Below are 24,916 nucleotides of genomic sequence, written 5' to 3'. Positions count from 1 at the left end.
TGTGTTTGCAGGAACATACTGTAACATACTTATTATAGGCTTACTGTAAAATGACTAAAACCAAATAGAAACATTGTAAATTATAATTGACTTACATTCATACAGTTTCTTGACCGTGTCCAGCTTGCTAATAACACCAAAATGAAGGCTAGACAGTCAGGGAGCATCGAAAATTTAAAAAAGGATGGATAGAGGACAATTTGTTTTTGCACTTTTGGACGGTGTGGAAATATAACCAGTTTTCAGTGCGGCCCTCCGGACCTCGTTGAAGACCGAATGCGGCCCCCGGAGCAAAATGATCTGGACACCTCTGCTATAACCCGTTAAACCAACTAACCTATAATATTAGCTATGATTATATATATTTTTTTTTTACCCCCATGAGTTGTAGCCTATGATTGCTAACCCGTATATTGGTTAATGAAAAAATACACAGTCAGTCAGCGAGCGACCCAGCGATTCTGCTGTGTGCGGGAGTGTTCAGATCTCCATGCGGATGTGACATTTCAGAGAAGAGCGCGACCGCCATTTTGAGTTTTTACCTCAAACTCAACATCACAAACCAAGGAAGCGGGTGAGAGGCTCTGACTGTGACCGGGCACAATTTATTCATTGAACAGACGTTTTGAAATGCGACAAGGTGCTGCATTTTGTTGCTAATATTATTTACGGTGATTTAATGTGTGGGAAAAGTCGATATCGGGCTGTGGCATCGCTATCACCCTAAACTTCTAAATTACTGCGATTCCAAATTAGAAGCAGGTTTGAATGGATAGCTTTTTTCTCTGCTCTCCCCCAGACGAGGGACAATCGGAGGAGCACACGGACTGGGAATATCGAAGGGAAAGTTGTATTTCAATGTGCATTGATAGTTTATGAACATTTGTTTTCCCTGATTGACTAATTTCGTTTAGTCGGCTGCCTTGTTGTGCCAGTTGGCTTTAAAACAGGGCAACAGTATTTGTTTCTCAGGCTGCAGGTCGTGAGTTGTCTTTCTCACTTCACCAAATTGCCCCATATTACCCGGGGTAAAAGTCGGATTTATTTAATTCAACGGGTCTCCCTTTTTTTTGGAGCCGTAGTCATCACCACCGTCGGCGACTTGCACCCATCAAGGCGCCGAGATTGGGCGAATAGCAAGCAAATACGTCCGCGTTTCTCTGCCTGCTCCCCCACCGACCTCCTCCCCTCAATCCCCGGCGCTGACGGGAGACAAGGCCGAGGTTGTTTTAGAACAGGCCCAGACGACCAGGTTTGACCTGTCTAGTCCACCTCCGCACCCTCAAACACCTCGCCAACAACAACCCAGTAACCGGCTCCCCGCGGATCCAGCAACAGACAAGTTCGAGGGGAACAAAGACAACAGGCATCATCATCATCATCTCCTCTTCACAACAGTTGCCAACATGAACCACCACCACACTCAACAACAGCAGCAGCAGAAAGCCGGCGAGCAACAACTTAGCGAGCCCGAGGATATGGAGATGGAAGGTAGGAAAAAGCCACGGGAAGGGGACGATAAACTAACACAACAATTACATGAAAAAAATAGTTGGAAGTGTTAATTAACTAATGTATCCGTCACTGTAAACATCAAGGCCCAGACTGAATGGTCACAACTCATTTTTGCTGATGATGCGTCCATTGCAGCAGCAGCATCTGACCTCGTTTAAGTCAGTAGCCAAAACGTTAGCTTAGCTTTAACTTAAGTGTTTGTTGACATGTCAAATACAAGCGTCGCTGGGGATGTAAAAACTAGTTTAGTTATAACGTTGGACGAGCCGGTAACGAGCCGAGACTCGCTAACTCACATCGCACATATGCAACTGGCAGGTTAGCAGCACATTCACGGACTGATTTCTTGCACCCTCACGGTCTTTGACGCTAAGCTAACTAGCTAGCTCGTCCAAGTCGGCGTGATTAAACGTGGCGCAGTCAACTTGGTAGCTAAACGATGGTCAAAACATCCGTTTTGGTTTAACGTAAGACAACACGAGTGAAACATTACATAAAACCCACATGTTTTTATTTTTTTTACAGTATATTTACAACCGTCGTATATCTGTCACCTAAACAAGCTTAACTTACATGGATTTTTTATATTTGTATCAGTTGGCTAGTTAGCAATAGCATGTACAATTCATTCATCGCGGTTAGCTAGCCAACCTACTCGTTGCCAAAATAAACCCGGGGGGGAAAATAGCTCTCACTCACGCTACAAAATCGTTCGTTTGTGCCCCGGTCACAGGGGTTAACGGTAACACATTTATAGTCTGGATGTTACACTCCCGTCGATGTTTTGTAAACAGTAGCCCACTTTAGCTAAAGTTATAGCTTGTTTCACATGACTCTTTGAGCCTACGCATGCCGTTTTAACAATGGCTATTATAATGACCCAGCAGCTTATTCGGCAAAATGTTGCTATTTACTTACACATTTGACAGACCAATGTGTTAGTTAGTTGAGGTATTTTTTTTACAGGGATCTCATGGCTACGCTGCGTTTACTATTTGTTTGCCTAACTAGCCAACCCGACTGTGTAATGTATTTGTAATTAGCTAACTAACGTCAGCTAGCCGCTAATCAGCGAACGGTAGCCAAGCTACAGTAGCTAGGTAACAGTAGCCAGGCTACAGTAGCCAGGTAACAAGGTACGATCACTCAGTTTAGTTGTAAAACAATATATGTATAATTTTATAAATTTGTATTTGTAATATAATAGTTTTTTTTCTGATTTTTTTGTTAACTGAAAATGGTTGGCCCTTTTTAGTGACCGTTATTAGGAGGCCTCTCCGTGGACCGGGGGGGTGTGTGGCGATTCCAAGATGGCGGACACTTAGCTAGCATTTTAAAGCGATCCATTTGAAGCAAGGCCCTTCGCTGTTTGTTTACGTTTTTATAAAGGGAATGATTTGCATCATCGCCATTGAGACTCGCGTGTCATTTATATGGGATTTTCAAATGAGCCAGGTATACATTAAATAATGATTGTAGCTAGCTAGATGGCTAACTAATTTAGCAGTGGTGATATCTATCTACCTATTTCATTAGCTAGCATAGAGGTACTAGCTAGCTTACAATTCAAGTTAATCAACACAGATGCGTCAGTTTGGTTTTGCCGTACATCAACGGTAGTCTAAACCAGCTTTCCGAACTAACGTTACTGAAATATAAGCACCTGTGCCCAAAAGATGCCCGGAAATATGTAATGGTGCACAGCTAGATAGATGGCGTTTAGCCAAGTTGAGGATTTAGCCAACATAAGAACTCGAGGTGGGTGGCAGGGTTTATGTTTCTGCGGCAAGGCCTGCATGTGGAGGTTGCATCGACACAGCCAGCGCGCGGGGGATTTGCTGCTTCATTGTATTGAAGACAACGCGCGTGGCTCGCCATTTTTTATGATCCCCCCCCCATTAGGTTGGGACAGTCAACAACATTTCTGACAGTTTAGCAAAAATGTTAGTCAATAGCATCCACTTTTTTTAGCATTGTGATAATTTGTGATGCATAGGATGGAGATTACATATCATTCATCATTACCACAGGTGCATCAGTCCAACTGGTGTTTGGATGAGTAGATTCAGGTCTAGTTGAGGTGCATTGACAAGAGGCCTTCCACTGTAATAGTCATACACTACAACCAGTTGGTTTACATTGGCACCATGTCATTCTTATAACCATTTTCATTTTAACATCTTACTTAATGTACATAACTTAACACCAGTGGTTATTCCTGGCCTGGCCCCTTTCTCATCCCATCTGCTGAATACCATGCACTACTCTTACTTAATGTACCTAACTTAACACCAGTGGTAAGCACTCCTACTCTGAGATGCAGGACAAACTGATCCCAGATGAGCACTCCTATTGAGATGCAGGACAAACTGATCCTAGATGAGCACTCTTATTGAGATGCAGGACAAACTGATTCTAGAGCATCACTCCTACTGAGCTGCAGGACAAACTGATCTGAGATCAGCACTCCTACTGAGATGCAGGACAGACTCTTCCGGGGACAATTTTTAAAAGTTTTTTACAGCATTTTCTTTTGTTACATGTACAGTACCAGTCAAAAGTTCAGACACATCTACTCATTCAAGGGTTTTTCTTTATTTTACTATTTTCTATATTGTAGGAGAATAGTGAAGACATCAAAACTATGAAATAACCATTTATGGAATCATGTAATTGGAATCAAAAAAAAAAGTGTTGAAATATATTTAGTTTGTTTGAGATTCTTCAAAGTAGCCATCCTTTGGGTTGATGAGTCCATATTTTGATGTACTTGTATTTTCAGTCATAACTGTTATAGAAGGTGCATTTATCACATTTATAGCTAAATAAATGCTGCAGTAGCTGTTTAACATATTTCTGCTGTTTTTTTAATTTTTTTTAAAGCAATTAAATGAATCACATATATATATATATATATTTATCTACCTGCTACGGTGGCTGGTGGTCCAAAAAGTACATTTAATGCCCGATCCCACCTATCTGTCAACAGCCCTCTTGTGATTTCCAGGTAGTTGATTTATGGTTTTCCGACTCTCCCAACAGCGCTATTTATCGGGTTAATTTTAGATTAATGTTGATATTTTTCAGCCTTCAACCTGTGGCCACAAACAAGCTACATGGAGGCAATTCCAAAATATGTGATCTAATGCTAACTTTTCATAGCAAAACCTATTGTCTCATTCCCTGCATAGTGCTGTCTTTGGGTCTACCCCATGTGACCAAATCAAATGTATTTATATAGCCCTTCGTACATCAGCTGATATCTCAAAGTGCTGTACAGAAACGCAGCCTAAAACTCCAAACAGCAAGCAATGCAGGTGTAGAAGCACGGTGGCTAGGAAAAACTCCCTAGAAAGTCAGGAACCTAGGAAGAAACCAAGAGAGGAACCAGGCTATGTGGGGTGGCCAGTCCTCTTCTGGCTGTGCCGGGTGGAGATTATAACAGAACATGGCCAAGATGTTCAAATGTTCATAAATGACCAGCATGGTCCAATTATTATTATAAGGCAGAACAGTTGAAACTGGAGCAGCAGCACGGCCAGGTGGACTGGGGACAGCAAGGAGTCATCATGTCAGGTAGTCCTGAGGCATGGTCCTAGGGCTCAGGTCCTCAGAGAGAGAGAATTCGAGAGAGCACACTTAAATTCACACAGGACACCGAATAGGACAGGAGAAGTACTCCAGATATAACAAACTGACCCTAGCCCCCTGACACAAACTACTGCAGCATAAATACTGGAGGCTGAGACAGGAGGGGTCAGGAGACACTGTGGCCCCATCCGAGGACACCCCCGGAGAGGGCCAAACAGGAAGGATATAACCCCACCCACTTTGCCAAAGCACAGCCCCCACCCCACTAGAGGGATATCTTCAACCACCAATTTACCATCCTGAGACAAGGCTGAGTATAGCCCACAAAGATCTCCGCCACGGCACAACCCAAGGGGGGTCAACCCAAGGGGGGGGGGGGTCAACCCAACCCAACCCAGACAGGATGATCACATCAGTGACTCAACCCACTCAGGTGACGCACCCCTCCCAGGGACGGTATGAGAGAGCCCCAGTAAGCCAGTGACTCAGCCCCTGTAATAGGGTTAGAGGCAGAGAATCCCAGTGGAAAGAGGGGAACCGGCCAGGCAGAGACAGCAAGGGTGGTTCGTTGCTCCAGAGCCTTTCCGTTCACCTTCCCACTCCTGGGCCAGACTACACTCAATCATATGACCTACTGAAGAGATGAGTCTTCAGTAAAGACTTAAAGGTTGAGACCGAGTTTGCTTCTCTGACATGGGTAGGCAGACCGTTCCATAAAAATGGAGCTCTATAGGAGAAATGGGAATGGTGACCTGGTCAAACCTATTGTCCCATTCCCTGTATAGTGCTGCCTTTGGGTCTACCCTATTGGCCCATTCCCTGTATAGTGCTGTCCTACCCTATTGGCCCATTCCCTGTATAGTGCTGCCTTTGGGTCTACCCTATTGGCCCATTCCCTGTATAGTGCTGCCTTTGGGTCTACCCTATTGGCCCATTCCCTGTATAGTGCTGCCTTTGGGTCTACCCTATTGGCCCATTCCCTGCATAGTGCTGCCTTTGGGTCTACCCTATTGGCCCATTCCCTGTATAGTGCTGCCTTTGGGTCTACCCTATTGGCCCATTCCCTGTATAGTGCTGTCTTTGGGTCTACCCTATTGGCCCATTCCCTGTATAGTGCTGTCTTTGGGTCTACCCTATTGGCCCATTCCCTGCATAGTGCTGCCGTTGGGTCTACCCTATTGGCCCATTCCCTGCACAGTGCTGCCTTTGGGTCTACCCTATTGGCCCATTCCCTGTACAGTGCTGCCTTTGGGTCTACCCCATGTGACCTGGTCAAACCTATTGCTCCTTTCGCTGTGGTGCTGCGCCACGGCAAAATCATTATCGCCACACCAACAACAACAACAACAACAACAGAACATGAACAAATATTTCTGCTGAGGAGCATTTTGTATCTGCGATATCATTCCACATGTACTTTTCCTCTGCAAACAAAACAAATAAATAATAATAAGAATCTAACAACCCCATAGTAGAATATTTGTATCTGTTTACCTTGTCTGCTTGTTGTTCTATGCTAGATACATATTCCTCTCGTGGCTCATCCCTGTTCTCAGTGCCACAGGGAGGGAAACATGCAGTCTGACAAGAAGTTAAGAATGGTTGTGCATTAAATCTCAGAAACAGCTGTTTTAAAGGCTTTTTGTTAAAAAAAAAGAGAGAAATCCCAGCTTTCCAGTCCTACTTGTATTTATTTCTCATCTCCTAAATATGCGCGAACGTTGCCGTTTTAAACCCAGGATGTTTAGCAGAAGCATGTTAACACTGACATGTGCCCAGGGGAGAGTGGGGTGAAATGTAACGTCTGCCAATTGTAGGGTGGCTTGGGGTACGTCGTCTCTCTCCTTCCAATTTCATTTATTTTGGAATGACATAAAAAAATTGTGAGTCAGATAATATTTATTTGTTGAGAAAGAGTAGTGAAAACAAGGGAAAGTGTTTGTGGGGGATAGTGACGAAGTGGTTTCTGTGAGAAGTACAGGCAGGGGGCTTGTTACTCCGGGTGGAGATTTACCCCAAGTTACCCGAACAAGTAGGCCTACATTATATTCAGTGTTTATGCACGTTTATTTTTGTGACATAAAATTAATCAATATGATAATAACTAGTTAAAAGATTACATATGAGAGCTGCGCAGTGGTCTAAGACACTGCATCTCAGTGCTAGAGGCTATATGGGCGGCAGGGTAGCCTAGTGGTTAGAGCGTTGGACTAGTAACCTGGTTGCCAGTTCAAATCCCGAGCTGACAAGGTACAAATCTGTTGTTCTGCCCCTGAACAGGCAGTTAACCCACTTCCGAGGCCGTCATTGAAAATAAGAATTTGTTCTAAAATTAAAAAGGCACTACAGTACCTGGTTCAGCGGTCTAAGACACTGCATCTCAGTGCTAGAACAGGCACTCTGGAGCCCGGCCCCTGAACAGCCTGGCCCCCCTGAACAGGCACTCGGGAGCCCGGCCCCCTCAGGCACTCGGGCCCGGCCCCCTGAGGCACTGGGAGCCCGGCCCCTGAACAGGCACTTGGACTAGCCCGGCCCCTGAACAGGCACTCTGGAGCCCGGCCCCTGAACAGGCACTCTGGAGCCCGGCCCCTGAACAGGCACTCGGGAGCCCGGCCCCCTGAACAGGCACAGGCACTCGGAGCCCGGCCCCTGAGCAGGCACTCGGGAGCCCGGCCCCCTGAGCAGGCACTCGGGAGCCCGCCCCCTGAACAGGCACTCGGGAGCCCGGCCCCTGAACAGGCACTCGGCTCGCGGCTGAATCTAGTTGAGGATCCCTGGAATAGGGAGTCGTCAGGGACGCAGGCTGAGTGACAGGTGTCGTTAGCTGCCTGTATCACTACAGTACCTGGTTCAGTGGTCTAAGACACTGCATCTCAGTGCTAGAGGCTATACCACTACATTACCTGGTTCAGCGGTCTAAGACACTGCATCTCAGTGCTAGAGGCTATATCACTACAGTACCTGGTTCAGTGGTCTAAGACACTGCATCTCAGTGCTAGAGGCTATATCACTACAGTACCTGGTTCAGTGGTCTAAGACACTGCATCTCAGTGCTAGAGGATATATCATGACACTGCATCTCAGTGCTAGAGGCTATATCACTACAGTACCTGGTTCAGTGGTCTAAGACACTGCATCTCAGTGCTAGAGGCTATATCACTACAGTACCTGGTTCAGTGGTCTAAGACACTGCATCTCAGTGCTAGAGGCTATATCACTACAGTACCTGGTTCAGTGGTCTAAGACACTGCATCTCAGTGCTAGAGGCTATATCACTACAGTACCTGGTTCAGTGACACTGCATCTCAGTGCTAGTACACTGCACTCTCAGTGCTAGAGGCTATATCACTACAGTACCTGGTTCAGTGGTCTAAGACACTGCATCTCAGTGCTAGAGGATATATCACTACAGTACCTGGTTCAGTGATCTAAGACACTGCATCTCAGTGCTAGAGGCTATACCACTACAGTACCTGGTTCAGCGGTCTAAGACACTGCATCTCAGTGCTAGAGGCTATATCACTACAGTACCTGGTTCAGTGGTCTAAGACACTGCATCTCAGTGCTAGAGGCTATTAAAATGGTTATGTTTTTGTCAAACAATATATCTGTTTGCAAATTGACTGCAAAGAAGCACAATCTCCAAATTATTTGTAAATATATTTTTATTTTATTTAAGCTTTTATTTAACTAGGCAAGTCTACCCCGGCCAAACCCTCCCGTAACCCGGACGACGCTGGGCAAATGGTGCACCCCCCCCTATGGGACTTCAATCACGTCCGGTTGTGATCCAGCCCAGGATTGAACCAGGGTCTGTAGTGACGCCTCTAGCACTGAGATGCAGTGCTTTAGACCGCTGCACCACCTGGGAGCCCACTCGGGAGCCCGGCCCCCTGAACAGGCATTCGGGAGCCCGGCCCCCTGAACAGGCATTCGGGAGCCCGCCCCTGAACAGGCATTCGGGAGCCCGGCCCCCTGAACAGGCACTCGGGAGCCCGGCCCCCTGAACAGGCACTCGGCAGCCCGGCCCCCCGAACAGGCACTCGGCAGCCCGGCCCCTGAACAGGCACTCGGCAGCCCGGCCCCCTGAACAGGCACTCGGGAGCCCGGCCCCCTGAACAGGCACTCGGGAGCCCGGCCCCTGAACAGGCACTCGGGAGCCCGGCCCCTGAACAGGCACTCGGGAGCCCGGCCCCTGAACAGGCACTCGGGAGCCCGGCCCCCTGAACAGCCACTCGGGAGCCCGGCCCCCGAACAGCCACTCGGGAGCCCGGCCCCCGAACAGCCACTCGGGAGCCCGGCCCCCTGAACAGCCACTCGGGAGCCCGGCCCCCAGAACAGCTACAGGCACTCGGCTCGCGGCTGAATCTAGTTGAGGATCCCTGGAATAGGGAGTCGTCAGGGACGCAGGCTGAGTGACACGTGTCGTTAGCTGCCTGTAATCCACTTGGAAAAATGAGGCCAGTCTCGTGAGCGTGGCTCACTGGGGCTCCATATACACACACACACACACTCAGTACATGCAACCAGGCTCTCTCACACGGACACAGAAGAGATGACACTCATACTGCTAGGGTAGGTAAGGACACACTAATATATATATATATATTTATGAGATGCTTTTCTGTCATTCAAACTGACTGTAGAACTGCTGATAGAGACGAGGTATACTATACTGACTCTCACACTCTTAGTCTGACTCTCAAATGGTACCCTATTCTCTACACCTTCCCTAAGGGCCCTGGTCTAAAGTAGTGCACTATATAGGGAATAGTGTACCATTGGGCTCTGGTCTAAAGTAGTGCACTATATAGGGAATAGTGTACCATTAGGCTCTGGTCTAAAGTAGTGCACTATATAGGGAATAGTGTACCATTGGGCTCTGGTCTAAAGTAGTGCACTATATAGGGAATAGTGTACCATTGGGCTCTGGTCTAAAGTAGTGCACTATATAGGGAATAGGGTGCCGTTTGAGATACAGACTTCCTGCGTTGTTCTTCAGTAGACATCTTAGTTGTGATTGATTGAGACTAGTCCCGGGCTCTTTGTCTGGGTAATTACCTGCCTGAGTTCCTCCTGTCCCCTTCCTAAAGCAGCTACACAGGCTTGTGTGTGTGTGTCACCAGAGGAGCTCACAGTCTAAAGTAATCCTTCATTGTTAATAATTACCAGACTGCTGTAGTCTAAAGACAGTGGCTGCTGCTGCCTCGGCACTAGTGTTCTTCCTGATGGTTAAAGATGACCAGACAGGGCATCCTGAATCTAAAAAGTAGTGCACTATATAGGGAATAGTGCACTACTTTGAGAGCTATATGTAAGGAATTGCCATAGTGCACTAATTTAGACCAGAGCTCTACGTTAGGGTGCCATAGTGCACTACTTAGTTGTGAGCTGTATGTAGGGAATAGGGCCCATAGTGCACTACTTTAGACCAGAGCTCTATGTCCCTTCCCCATAGTGCAGCTACTACTTTAGACCAGAGCTCTATGTAGGGAATAGGGCCCATTGCTTACTTTAGACCAGAGCTCTATGTAAGGGAATAGGGCCCATAGTGCACTACTTTAGACCAGAGCTCTATGTAGGGGATAGGGCCCATAGTGCACTACTTTAGACCAGATCTCTATGTAGGGAATAGGGCCCATAGTGCACTACTTTAGACCAGAGCTCTATGTAGGGAATAGGGCCCATAGTGCACTACTTTAGACCAGAGCTCTATGTAAGGGAATAGGGCCCATAGTGCACTACTTTAGACCAGAGCTCTATGTAAGGGAATAGGGTGCCATAGTGCACTACTTTAGACCAGAGCTCTATGTAGGGAATAGGGTGCCATAGTGCACTACTTTAGACCAGAGCTCTATGGAGGGAATAGGGTGCTATAGTGCGTACAGCATGTTTAGACCAGAAATGAAGATTTAGGGACATCACAAGGAAACCACTACAGATCAGTGTTTTAAACTGACCCAGTCATCTCCACCTCACAGATCAGTGTTTTAAACTGACCCATCAGTGCATACCACCTCACAGACCAGAGTTTTAAACTGACCCAGTCATCATAACCACCTACAGATCAGTGTTTTAAACTGACCCAGTCATCATAACCACCTTACAGATCAGTGTTTTAAACTGACCCAGTCATCATAACCACCTCACAGATCAGGGTTTTAAACTGACCCAGTCATCATAACCACCTACAGATCAGTGTTTTAAACTGACCCAGTCATCATAACCACCAGACAGATCAGTGTTTTAAACTGAAGTCATCATAACCACCTCACAGATCAGTGTTTTAAACTGACCAGTCATCATAACTATAACAGATCAGTGTTTTAAAGGACCCAGTCATCATAACTTAGACAGATCAGTGTTTTAAACTGACCCAGTCATCATAACCACCTCACAGATCAGTGTTTTAAACTGACCCAGTCATCATAACCACCTCACAGATCAGTGTTTTAAACTGACCCAGTCATCATAACCACCTCACAGATCAGTGTTTTAAACTGACCCAGTCATCATAACCACCTACAGATCAGTGTTTTAAACTGACCAGTCATCATAACTATAACAGATCAGTGTTTTAAACTGACCCAGTCATCATAACCACCTCACAGATCAGTGTTTTAAACTGACCCAGTCATCATAACTATAACAGATCAGTGTTTTAAACTCATCATAACCACCTAGATCAGTGTTTTAAACTGACCCAGTCATCATAACCACCTCACAGATCAGTGTTTTAAACTGAGGGTCATCATAACCACCATAATATAATAATAATATAATAATATATGCCATTTAGCTGACGCTTTTATCCAAAGCGACTTACAGTCATGTGTGCATACATTCTACGTATGGGTGGTTCAGAACCCACTAGAAGCTCTACCAACTGGGAAGATCAGTGTTTTAAACTGACAGATAGTGCAAACTGACCCAGTCATCATAACCACCAGACAGATCAGTGTTTTAAACTGACCCAGTCATCATAACCACCTCACAGATCAGTGTTTTAAACTGACCAGTCATCATAACTATAACAGATCAGTGTTTTAAACTGACCCAGTCATCATAACCACCTTACAGATCAGTGTTTTAAACTGACCCAGTCATCATAACCACCTTACAGATCAGTGTTTTAAACTGACCCAGTCATCATAACTACCAGACAGATCAGTGTTTTAAACTGACCCAGTCATCATAACCACCTCACAGATCAGTGTTTTAAACTGACCCAGTCATCATAACCACCTTACAGATCAGTGTTTTAAACTGACCCAGTCATCATAACTATAACAGATCAGGGTTTTAAACTGACCCAGTCATCATAACCACCAGACAGATCAGTGTTTTAAACTGACCCAGTCATCATAACTATAACAGATCAGTGTTTTAAACTGACCCAGTCATCATAACCACCTTACAGATCAGTGTTTTAAACTGACCCAGTCATCATAACTATAACAGATCAGTGTTTTAAACTGACCCAGTCATCATAACTATAACAGATCAGTGTTTTAAACTGACCCAGTCATCATAACTACAACAGATCAGTGTTTTAAACTGACCCAGTCATCATAACCACCTCACAGATCAGTGTTTTAAACTGACCCAGTCATCATAACCACCTCACAGATCAGTGTTTTAAACTGACCCAGTCATCATAACCACCTTACAGATCAGTGTTTTAAACTGACCCAGTCATCATAACCACCTTACAGATCAGTGTTTTAAACTGACCCAGTCATCATAACCACCTCACAGATCAGTGTTTTAAACTGACCCAGTCATCATAACCACCTCACAGATCAGTGTTTTAAACTGACCCAGTCATCATAACCACCTTACAGATCAGTGTTTTAAACTGACCCAGTCATCATAACCACCTTACAGATCAGTGTTTTAAACTGACCCAGTCATCATAACCATCACAGATCAGTGTTTTAAACTGACCCAGTCATCATAACCACCTCACAGATCAGTGTTTTAAACTGACCCAGTCATCATAACCACCTCACAGATCAGTGTTTTAAACTGACCCAGTCATCATAACCACCAGACAGATCAGTGTTTTAAACTGACCCAGTCATCATAACTATAACAGATCAGTGTTTTAAACTGACCCAGTCATCATAACCACCTCACAGATCAGTGTTTTAAACTGACCCAGTCATCATAACTATAACAGATCAGTGTTTTAAACTGACCCAGTCATCATAACCACCTCACAGATCAGTGTTTTAAACTGACCCAGTCATCATAACCACCAGACAGATCAGTGTTTTAAACTGACCAGTCATCATAACTATAACAGATCAGTGTTTTAAACTGACCCAGTCATCATAACCACCTCACAGATCAGTGTTTTAAACTGACCCAGTCATCATAACTATAACAGATCCGTGTTTTAAACTGACCCAGTCATCATAACCACCTCACAGATCAGTGTTTTAAACTGACCCAGTCATCATAACTATAACAGATCAGTGTTTTAAACTGACCCAGTCATCATAACCACCTTACAGATCAGTGTTTTAAACTGACCCAGTCATCATAACCACCTTACAGATCAGTGTTTTAAACTGACCCAGTCATCATAACCACCTTACAGATCAGTGTTTTAAACTGACCCAGTCATCATAACCACCTTACAGATCAGTGTTTTAAACTGACCCAGTCATCATAACTATAACAGATCAGTGTTTTAAACTGACCCAGTCATCATAACCAGTGTTTTAAACTGACCCAGTCATCATAACCACCAGACAGATCAGTGTTTTAAACTGACCCAGTCATCATAACTATTACACAGATCAGTGTTTTAAACTGACCCAGTCATCATAACCACCTTACAGATCAGTGTTTTAAACTGACCCAGTCATCATAACCACCTTACAGATCAGTGTTTTAAACTGACCCAGTCATCATAACCACCTCACAGATCAGTGTTTTAAACTGACCCAGTCATCATAACCACCTTACAGATCAGTGTTTTAAACTGACCCAGTCATCATAACCACCAGACAGATCAGTGTTTTTAAACTGACCCAGTCATCATAACCACCTTACAGATCAGTGTTTTAAACTGACCCAGTCATCATAACCACCAGACAGATCAGTGTTTTAAACTGACCCAGTCATCATAACCACCTCACAGATCAGTGTTTTAAACTGACCCAGTCATCATAACCACCTTACAGATCAGTGTTTTAAACTGACCCAGTCATCATAACTATAACAGATCAGTGTTTTTAAACTGACCCAGTCATCATAACCACCATACAGATCAGTGTTTTAAACTGACCCAGTCATCATAACCACCAGACAGATCAGTGTTTTAAACTGACCCAGTCATCATAACCACCTCACAGATCAGTGTTTTAAACTGACCCAGTCATCATAACTATAACAGATCAGTGTTTTAAACTGACCCAGTCATCATAACCACCTCACAGATCAGTGTTTTAAACTGACCCAGTCATCATAACTATAACAGATCAGTGTTTTAAACTGACCCAGTCATCATAACTATAACAGATCAGTGTTTTAAACTGACCCAGTCATCATAACCACCTTACAGATCAGTGTTTTACAGACAGTCATTAACTAAACAGACCAGTCATCATAACAGTCATCATAACTATAACAGATCAGTGTTTTAAACTGACCCAGTCATCATAACTATAACAGATCAGTGTTTTAAACTGACCCAGTCATCATAACCACCTCACAGATCAGTGTTTTAAACTGACCCAGTCATCATAACCACCTCACAGATCAGTGTTTTAAACTGACCCAGTCATCATAACCACCTAACAGATCAGTGTTTTAAACTGACCCAGTCATCATAACCACCTACAGATCAGTGTTTTAAACTGACCCAGTCATCATAACCACCAGACAGATCAGTGTTTTAAACTGACCCAGTCATCATAACCACCTCACAGATCAGTGTTTTAAACTGACCCAGTCATCATAACCACCAGACAGATCAGTGTTTTAAACTGACCCAGTCATCATAACTATAACAGATCAGTGTTTTAAACTGACCCAGTCATCATAACCACCTCACAGATCAGTGTTTTAAACTGACCCAGTCATCATAACCACCTCACAGATCAGTGTTTTAAACTGACCCAGTCATCATAACCACCTCACAGATCAGTGTTTTAAACTGACCCAGTCATCATAACCACCTTACAGATCAGTGTTTTAAACTGACCCAGTCATCATAACTATAACAGATCAGTGTTTTAAACTGACCCAGTCATCATAACCACCTCACAGATCAGTGTTTTAAACTGACCCAGTCATCATAACCACCTCACAGATCAGTGTTTTAAACTGACCCAGTCATCATAACCACCTAACAGATCAGTGTTTTAAACTGACCCAGTCATCATAACTATAACAGATCAGTGTTTTAAACTGACCCAGTCATCATAACTATAACAGATCAGTGTTTTAAACTGACCCAGTCATCATAACCACCAGACAGATCAGTGTTTTAAACTGACCCAGTCATCATAACCACCTTACAGATCAGTGTTTTAAACTGACCCAGTCATCATAACTATAACAGATCAGTGTTTTAAACTGACCCAGTCATCATAACCACCTCACAGATCAGTGTTTTAAACTGACCCAGTCATCATAACCACCTCACAGATCAGTGTTTTAAACTGACGCAGTCATCATAACTATAACAGATCAGTGTTTTAAACTGACCCAGTCATCATAACCACCTTACAGATCAGTGTTTTAAACTGACCCAGTCATCATAACCACCTCACAGATCAGTGTTTTAAACTGACCCAGTCATCATAACCACCTCACAGATCAGTGTTTTAAACTGACCCAGTCATCATAACCACCTCACAGATCAGTGTTTTAAACTGACCCAGTCATCATAACCATCACAGATCAGTGTTTTAAACTGACCCAGTCATCATAACCACCAGACAGATCAGTGTTTTAAACTGACCCAGTCATCATAACCACCTCACAGATCAGTGTTTTAAACTGACCCAGTCATCATAACCACCTCACAGATCAGTGTTTTAAACTGACCCAGTCATCATAACCACCTCACAGATCAGTGTTTTAAACTGACCCAGTCATCATAACCACCTCACAGATCAGTGTTTTAAACTGACCCAGTCATCATAACCACCTCACAGATCAGTGTTTTAAACTGACCCAGTCATCATAACCACCTCACAGATCAGTGTTTTAAACTGACCCAGTCATCATAACCACCTCACAGATCAGTGTTTTAAACTGACCCAGTCATCAGAACCACCTCACAGATCAGTGTTTTAAACTGACCCAGTCATCATAACCACCTCACAGATCAGTGTTTTAAACTGACCCAGTCATCATAACCACCAGACAGATCAGTGTTTTAAACTGACCCAGTCATCAGAACTATAACAGATGACCCATCAGTGTTTTTAAACTGACCCAGTCATCATAACCACCTCACAGATCAGTGTTTTAAACTGACCCAGTCATCATAACCACCAGACAGATCAGTGTTTTAAACTGACCCAGTCATCATAACCACCAGACAGATCAGTGTTTTAAACTGACAGTCATCATAACTAACTATAATTCAGAAGACTCAGGAAGTTTCAGGAACCAAAGTGTTTCTCTGCATATTTTCTTGTTCTGGACGTTTGGTATTGTGTCTCTGTTGGGCATCATGCTGAAATAAGATGCTGGTAGACGTCGAGCCTCCTATTGGAAGGGGATCATTCCTAGCCAGGGGACTGTGTGCATCTTCCCCTTCATATCATCATCATACCAGTGAGAAACAACATATTTCTGTTAGGCCGGGCCGATGCCTCTATCGCAATGTTTTTTTCCCTTGGCAGAAAATGAGAACACGAACCAGACTGAATGTGTTTGTTACGTACAGCAGGTTTTTAAAAGGACAATGTGATGTAGCTTGGAAAATACGTGACTCTGAATGACAACATAATGTGATGTAGCTTGGAAAACAGGTGACTGACTGAATGACAACACAATGTGATGGTAGTTTGGAAAATACGTGACTCTGAATGACAACACAATGTGATGTAGCTTGGAAAATACGTGACTCTGAATGACAACATAATGTGATGTAGCTTGGAAAACACGTGACTCTGAATGACAACACAATGTGATGTAGCTTGGAAAACACGTGACTCTGAATGACAACATAATGTGATGTAGCTTGGAAAACACGTGACTCTGAATGACAACATAATGTGATGTAGCTTGGAAAACACGTGACTCTGAATGACAACACAATGTGATGTAGCTTGGAAAACACGTGACTCTGAATGACAACATAATGTGATGTAGCTTGGAAAACACGTGACTCTGAATGACAACACAATGTGATGTAGCCTGGAAAACACGTGACTCTGAATGACAACATAATGTGATGTAGCTTGGAAAACACGTGACTCTGAATGACAACACAATGTGATGTAGCTTGGAAAACACGTGACTCTGAATGACAACACAATGTGATGTAGCTTGGAAAACACGTGACTCTGAATGACAACACAATGTGATGTAGCCTGGAAAATACGTGACTCTGAATGACAACACAATGTGATGTAGCCTGGAAAACACGTGACTCTGAATGACAACACAATGTGATGTAGCCTGGAAAATACAGTGACTCTGAATGACAACACAATGTGATGTAGCTTGGAAAACACGTGACTCTGAATGACAACATAATGTGATGTAGCTTGGAAAACACGTGACTCTGAATGACAACACAATGTGATGTAGCCTGGAAAACACGTGACTCTGAATGACAACACAATGTGATGTAGCTTGGAAAACACGTGACTCTGAATGACAACACAATGTGATGTAGCCTGGAAAACACGTGACTCTGAATGACAACACAATGTGATGTAGCTTGGATAACAGGTGACTCCGAATGACAACACAATGTGATGTAGCTTGGAAAATACATGACTCCGAATGACAACACAATGTGATGTAGCTTGGAAAACACGTGACTCTGAATGACAACACAATGTGATGGTAGTTTCCTGCATCGGGGGCCGTTTTCCTAAAGAAGTTAAATCCACCTGGCGTTTTGATTCCTTGACCGTGATACGAACAAGAAATCACCAGGCTGGTGTCTTCCTGCCCTGATATCTCTGTTTATCTGACGTCTTCCTGTGTGTGTGTGTGTGTGTGTGTGTGTGTGTGTGTGTGTGTGCAGCTGGGGACACAGACGATCCCCCGAGAATCCCAGCCAACCCGGTGATTAACGGGAACGTTGCCATGGCAGACGGACACAACACAGAGGAGGACATGGAGGATGGTGAGGAGGACTCACCTGTACACACACACACACACACACACACACACACACACACACACACACGGACACAACACAGAGGAGGACATGGAGGATGGTGAGGAGGACTCACCTGTACACACACACACACACACACACACACACACACACACACACACACACACACACACACACACACACACACACACACACACACACAACACAGAGGAGGACATGGAGGATGGTGAGGAGGACTCACCTGTACACACACACACACACACACTGACGGACACAACACAGAGGAGGACATGGAGGATGGTGAGGAGGACTCACCTGTACACACACACACACACACAGAGGAGGACATGGAGGATGGTGAGGAGGACTCACCTGTACACACACACACACACACACACACACACACACACACACACACACACACACACACACACACGGACACAACACAGAGGAGGACATGGAGGATGGTGAGGAGGACTCACCTGTACACACACACACACACACACACACAACACAGAGGAGGACATGGAGGATGGTGAGGAGGACTCACCTGTACACACACACACACACACACACACACACACACAGACACAGGACTCACCTGTACACACACACACACACACACACACACACACACACACACACACACACACACACACGGACACAACACAGAGGAGGACATGGAGGATGGTGAGGAGGACTCACCTGTACACACACACACACACACAACACAGAGGAGGACATGGAGGATGGTGAGGAGGACTCACCTGTGTACACACACACACACACACACACACACACACACACACACACACACACACACACACACACACACACGGACACAACACAGAGGAGGACATGGAGGATGGTGAGGAGGACTCACCTGTACACACACACACACACACACATGGAGGATGGTGAGGAGGACTCACCTGTACACACACACACACACGGACACAACACAGAGGAGGACATGGAGGATGGTGAGGAGGACTCACCTGTACACACACACACACACACACACACACACACACAGGACATGGAGGATGGTGAGGAGGACTCACCTGTACACACACACACACACACACACACACACACACACACACACACACACACAACACAGAGGAGGACATGGAGGATGGTGAGGAGGACTCACCTGTACACACACACACACACACACACGGACACACACACAGAGGAGGACATGGAGGATGGTGAGGAGGACTCACCTGTACACACACACACATGGTGACACACACACACACACACACACTGACACACACACACACACACACACACGGACACACACAGAGGAGGATGGAGGATGGTGAGGAGGACTCACCTGTACACACACACACACACACACACACACACACACACACACACACACACACACACACACACACACGGACACACACACACAACACAGACTCTCATGGAGGATGGTGAGGAGGACCTCACCTGTACACACACACACACACACACACACACAGGACATGGAGGATGGTGAGGAGGACTCACCTGTACACACACACACACACACACACACACACACACACAACACAGAGGAGGACATGGAGGATGGTGAGGAGGACTCACCTGTACACACACACACACACACACACACACACACACACACACACGGACACAACACAGAGGAGGACATGGAGGATGGTGAGGAGGACTCACCTGTACACACACACACACACACATGGACAGAGGAGGACATGGAGGATGGTGAGGAGGACTCACCTGTACACACACACACACACACACACACACACACACACACACACACGGACACAACACAGAGGAGGACATGGAGGATGGTGAGGAGGACTCACCTGTACACACACACACACACACACACACACACACTGATGGACACACACACACACACACACACTGGGATGGACACACACACACTCCACACACACACACACACACACACACACACTGATGGACACCCATACACACCCTGATGGACACACACACACACACCCACCCTGATGGACCCACCCTGCCCCTCCTCTCTGTATGTAGATACCAGCTGGCGTTCGGAGGCGACATGTCGTTTTGTGGTGGAGAGGTTCAGCCGGCTGAGTGAGTCTGTTCTCAGCCCGTCCTGCTTCAGTCAGGAACCTGCCCTGGAAGATCATGGTGATGCCTCGCTTCTCCCAGACCGGCCGCACCAGAAGAGTGTTGGCTTCTTCCTGCAGTGCAACGCAGACTCCGACTCACGTAAGTCACGTGATGCACACACACACACACACACACACACACACATACACACCACACACATTGCTTCGTTTGTCTCAGGTCCTGTTTCTAGCGACACCTCACGGTGTCTGTATCCCGGTGCCTCCATGGACGTCACATGACAGAGGTCATGGGGGGATCTGAACCCGGTGCCTCCATGGACGTCACATGACAGAGGTCATGGGGGATCTGAACCCCGGTGCCTCCATGGACGTCACATGACAGAGGTCATGGGGGATCTGAACCCCGGTGGCTCCATGGACGTCACATGACAGAGGTCATGGGGGGATCTGAACCCGGTGCCTCCATGGACGTTACATGACGGAGGTCATGGGGGATCTGAACCCCGGTGCCTCCATGGACGTTACATGACAGAGGTCATGGGGGGATCTGAACCCGGTGGCTCCATGGACGTTACATGACAGAGGTCATGGGGGATCTGAACCCCGGTGGCTCCATGGACGTCACATGACAGAGGTCATGGGGGATCTGAACCCCGGTGCCTCCATGGACGTTACATGACAGAGGTCATGGGGGGATCTGAACCCCGGTGCCTCCATGGACGTCACATGACAGAGGTCATGGGGGATCTGAACCCCGGTGCCTCCATGGACGTCACATGACAGAGGTCATGGGGGATCTGAACCCCGGTGCCTCCATGGACGTCACATGACAGAGGTCATGGGGGATCTGAACCCGGTGCCTCCATGGACGTCACATGACAGAGGTCATGGGGGATCTGAACCCCGGTGCCTCTATGGACGTCACATGACAGAGGTCATGGGGGATCTGAACCCCGGTGCCTCCATGGACGTCACATGACAGAGGTCATGGGGGGGATCTGAACCCCGGTGCCTCCATGGACGTTACATGACAGAGGTCATGGGGGATCTGAACCCGGTGCCTCCATGGACGTCACATGACAGAGGTCATGGGGGCATCTGAACCCCGGTGGCTCCATGGACGTCACATGACAGAGGTCATGGGGGGATCTGAACCCCGGTGCCTCCATGGACGTCACATGACAGAGGTCATGGGGGGGATCTGAACCCCGGTGCCTCCATGGACGTCACATGACAGAGGTCATGGGGGGATCTGAACCCCGGTGCCTCCATGGACGTTACATGACAGAGGTCATGGGGGGGATCTGAACCCCGGTGCCTCCATGGACGTTACATGACAGAGGTCATGGGGGGATCTGAACCCCGGTGCCTCCATGGACGTCACATGACAGAGGTCATGGGGGGGATCTGAACCCCGGTGCCTCCATGGACGTTACATGACAGAGGTCATGGGGGGGATCTGAACCCCGGTGCCTCCATGGACGTCACATGACAGAGGTCATGGGGGGATCTGAACCCCGGTGCCTCCATGGACGTCACATGACAGAGGTCATGGGGGGGATCTGAACCCCGGTGCCTCCATGGACGTCACATGACAGAGGTCATGGGGGATCTGAACCCCGGTGCCTCCATGGACGTTACATGACAGAGGTCATGGGGGATCTGAACCCGGTGCCTCCATGGACGTCACATGACAGAGGTCATGGGGGATCTGAACCCGGTGCCTCCATGGACGTTACATGACAGAGGTCATGGGGGATCTGAACCCGGTGCCTCCATGGACGTCACATAACAGGTCATGGGGGAATCTGAACCCGGTGCCTCCATGGACGTCACATGACAGAGGTCATGGGGGAATCTGAACCCGGTGCCTCCATGGACGTCACATGACAGGTCATGGGGGGATCTGAACCCCGGTGCCTCCATGGACGTCACATGACATTAGGACAGGACATTTCATCTTGGGTCGAGGGTGGCGCTGTTTTTGAAGTTGTAGGCTGGGTGACCTGAACTCATCACGAGAGCGAGAGTCCGACTCACCTCCGCTACACACACACACACACACACACACACACACACACACACACACACACACACTTCCCCATCAGACTTTTTATTTGGACTTTTTAAGTGGAAACACTGCCTTAGCTCATGTGTGTGTGGTGTAACATTTAAATGTATCCCCTGCTAGGTCCTGACCACCATACAGTAGTTTCTGAAGTAGTTTCCTGGTGTAACGTGTAAATGTGTCCCCCTGCTAGGTCCTGGTCGTGCCATGCTCAGGCCATGCTGAAGTAGTTTCCTGGTGTAACGTGTAAATGTGTCCCCCTGCTAGGTCCTGGTCGTGCCATGCTCAGGCCATGCTGAAGATCATCAACTATAAGGACGATGAGAAGTCGTTCAGCCGCAGAATCAGCCACCTCTTCTTCCACAAGGAGAACGACTGGGGCTTCTCTAACTTCATGTCCTGGAGCGTGAGTACCACACACACACACACACACACACACACACACACACACACACGGAATACACTGGTGTGTGTATATATACATGTACAGACACAGTCAACATAATTGACCTCCAGTGTGTGTATATATACATGTACAGACACAGACAACATAATTGACCTCCAGTGTGTGTATATATACATGTACAGACACAGACAACGTAATTGACCTCCAGTGTGTGTATATATACATGTACAGACACAGACAACATAATTGACCTCCAGTGTGTGTATATATACATGTACAGACACAGACAACGTAATTGACCTCCAGTGTGTGTATATATACATGTACAGACACAGACAACGTAATTGACCTCCAGTGTGTGTATATATACATGTACAGACACAGACAACATAATTGACCTCCAGTGTGTGTATATATACATGTACAGACACAGACAACATAATTGACCTCCAGTGTGTGTATATATACATGTACAGACACAGACAACGTAATTGACCTCCAGTGTGTGTATATATACATGTACAGACACAGACAACGTAATTGACCTCCAGTGTGTGTATATATACATGTACAGACACAGACAACATAATTGACCTCCAGTGTGTGTATATATACATGTACAGACACAGACAACATAATTGACCTCCAGTGTGTGTATATATACATGTACAGACACAGACAACGTAATTGACCTCCAGTGTGTGTATATATACATGTACAGACACAGACAACGTAATTGACCTCCAGTGTGTTTTCAGGATGTGACTGATCCAGAGAGAGGCTTTGTGGAGGATGATCAAGTCTCCTTTGAAGTCTACGTGCAGGCAGACGCTCCTCACGGAGTGGCGTGAGTCTTGATTCCTCACTTCTCTCTCCTTCCCTCTTCTATCTCACCTGTTCTCTTTTCCTCTCTCCTTCCCTTTTCTCTCTCTCTCTCCTTCCCTCTTCTCTCTCTCTCTCTCTCCTTCCCTCTTCTCTCTCTCTCTCTCCTTCCCTCTTCTCTCTCTCTCTCTCCTTCCCTTTGACTCTCTCCTTCCCTCTTTCTCTCTCTCTCCTTCCCGTTTCTCTCTCTCTCCTTCCCTTTCTCTCTCTCTCTCTTCCTTCTTCTCTCTCTCTCCTCTCTCTCCTTCCCTCTTCTCTCTCTCTCTCCTTCCCTCTTCTCTCTCTCTCTCCTCCCCTCTTCTCTCTCTCTCTCTCTTCCCTCTTCTCTCTCTCTCTCTCCTTCCCTCTTCTCTCTCTCTCTCTCTCTCCCTTCCCTCTTCTCTCTTTCTCTCTCTCTCCTTCCCTCTTCTCTCTCTCTCTCTCTTCCTTCCCTCTCTCTCTCTCTCTCCTTCCCGTTCTCTCTCTCTCTCCTTCCCTTCTCTCTCTCTCTCCTTCCCTCTTCTCTCTCTCTCTCTCCTTCCCTCTTCTCTCTCTCTCTCTCCTTCCCTCTTCTCTCTCTCTCTCCTTCCCTCTCTCTCTCTCTCTCCTTCCCTCTTCTCTCTCTCTCTCCTTCCCTTCTCTCTCTCTCTCCTTCCCTTCTCTCTCTCTCTCCTTCCCTCTCTCTCTCTCTCCTTCCCTCTCTCTCTCTCTCCTTCCCTCTTCTCTCTCTCTCTCCTTCCCTCTTCTCTCTCTCTCTCTCTCCTTCCCTTTCTCTCTCTCTCCTTCCCGTTCTCTCTCTTCCTCTCCTCTTCTCTCTTCCCTCTCTCTCTCTCTCTCCTTCCCTCTTCTCTCTCTCTCTCTCCTTCCCTCTTCTCTCTCTCTCTCCTTCCCTCTTCTCTCTCTCTCTCTCCTTCCTCTTCTCTCTCTCTCTTCCCTTCTTCTCTCTCTCTCTCTCTCTCCTTCCCTCTTCTCTCTCTCTCCTCTCCTCTTCCTCTCTCTCTCTCTCCTTCCCGTTCTCTCTCTCTCTCCTTCCCGTTCTCTCTCTCTCC

The 24,916-nt window shown here is 46.4% G+C and overlaps 1 protein-coding gene across 1 annotated transcript in view; it reads left to right on the top strand.

The window, feature by feature from the left end:
* Positions 1-264: 264 nt before the first annotated feature.
* Positions 265-24,916, top strand: part of usp7 (ubiquitin specific peptidase 7 (herpes virus-associated)) — an 86,807-nt gene continuing 62,155 nt past the window's right edge. Inside the window, 7 exon segments of the mRNA XM_052509318.1 lie at positions 265-1,491; positions 18,335-18,436; positions 20,474-20,562; positions 20,564-20,603; positions 20,606-20,675; positions 22,868-23,006; positions 23,765-23,853. Of these exon segments, the coding sequence (XP_052365278.1) occupies positions 1,407-1,491; positions 18,335-18,436; positions 20,474-20,562; positions 20,564-20,603; positions 20,606-20,675; positions 22,868-23,006; positions 23,765-23,853 (614 nt within the window). The 5' untranslated portion in view covers positions 265-1,406.

The sequence above is a fragment of the Oncorhynchus keta genome, unplaced genomic scaffold (genome assembly GCF_023373465.1).
Source record: "Oncorhynchus keta strain PuntledgeMale-10-30-2019 unplaced genomic scaffold, Oket_V2 Un_contig_4357_pilon_pilon, whole genome shotgun sequence".
Lineage (NCBI taxonomy): Eukaryota > Metazoa > Chordata > Actinopteri > Salmoniformes > Salmonidae > Oncorhynchus > Oncorhynchus keta.
The sequence above is the reverse complement of the archived record's forward strand: the minus strand, read 5'-3'. Positions and strand labels throughout refer to the sequence as shown.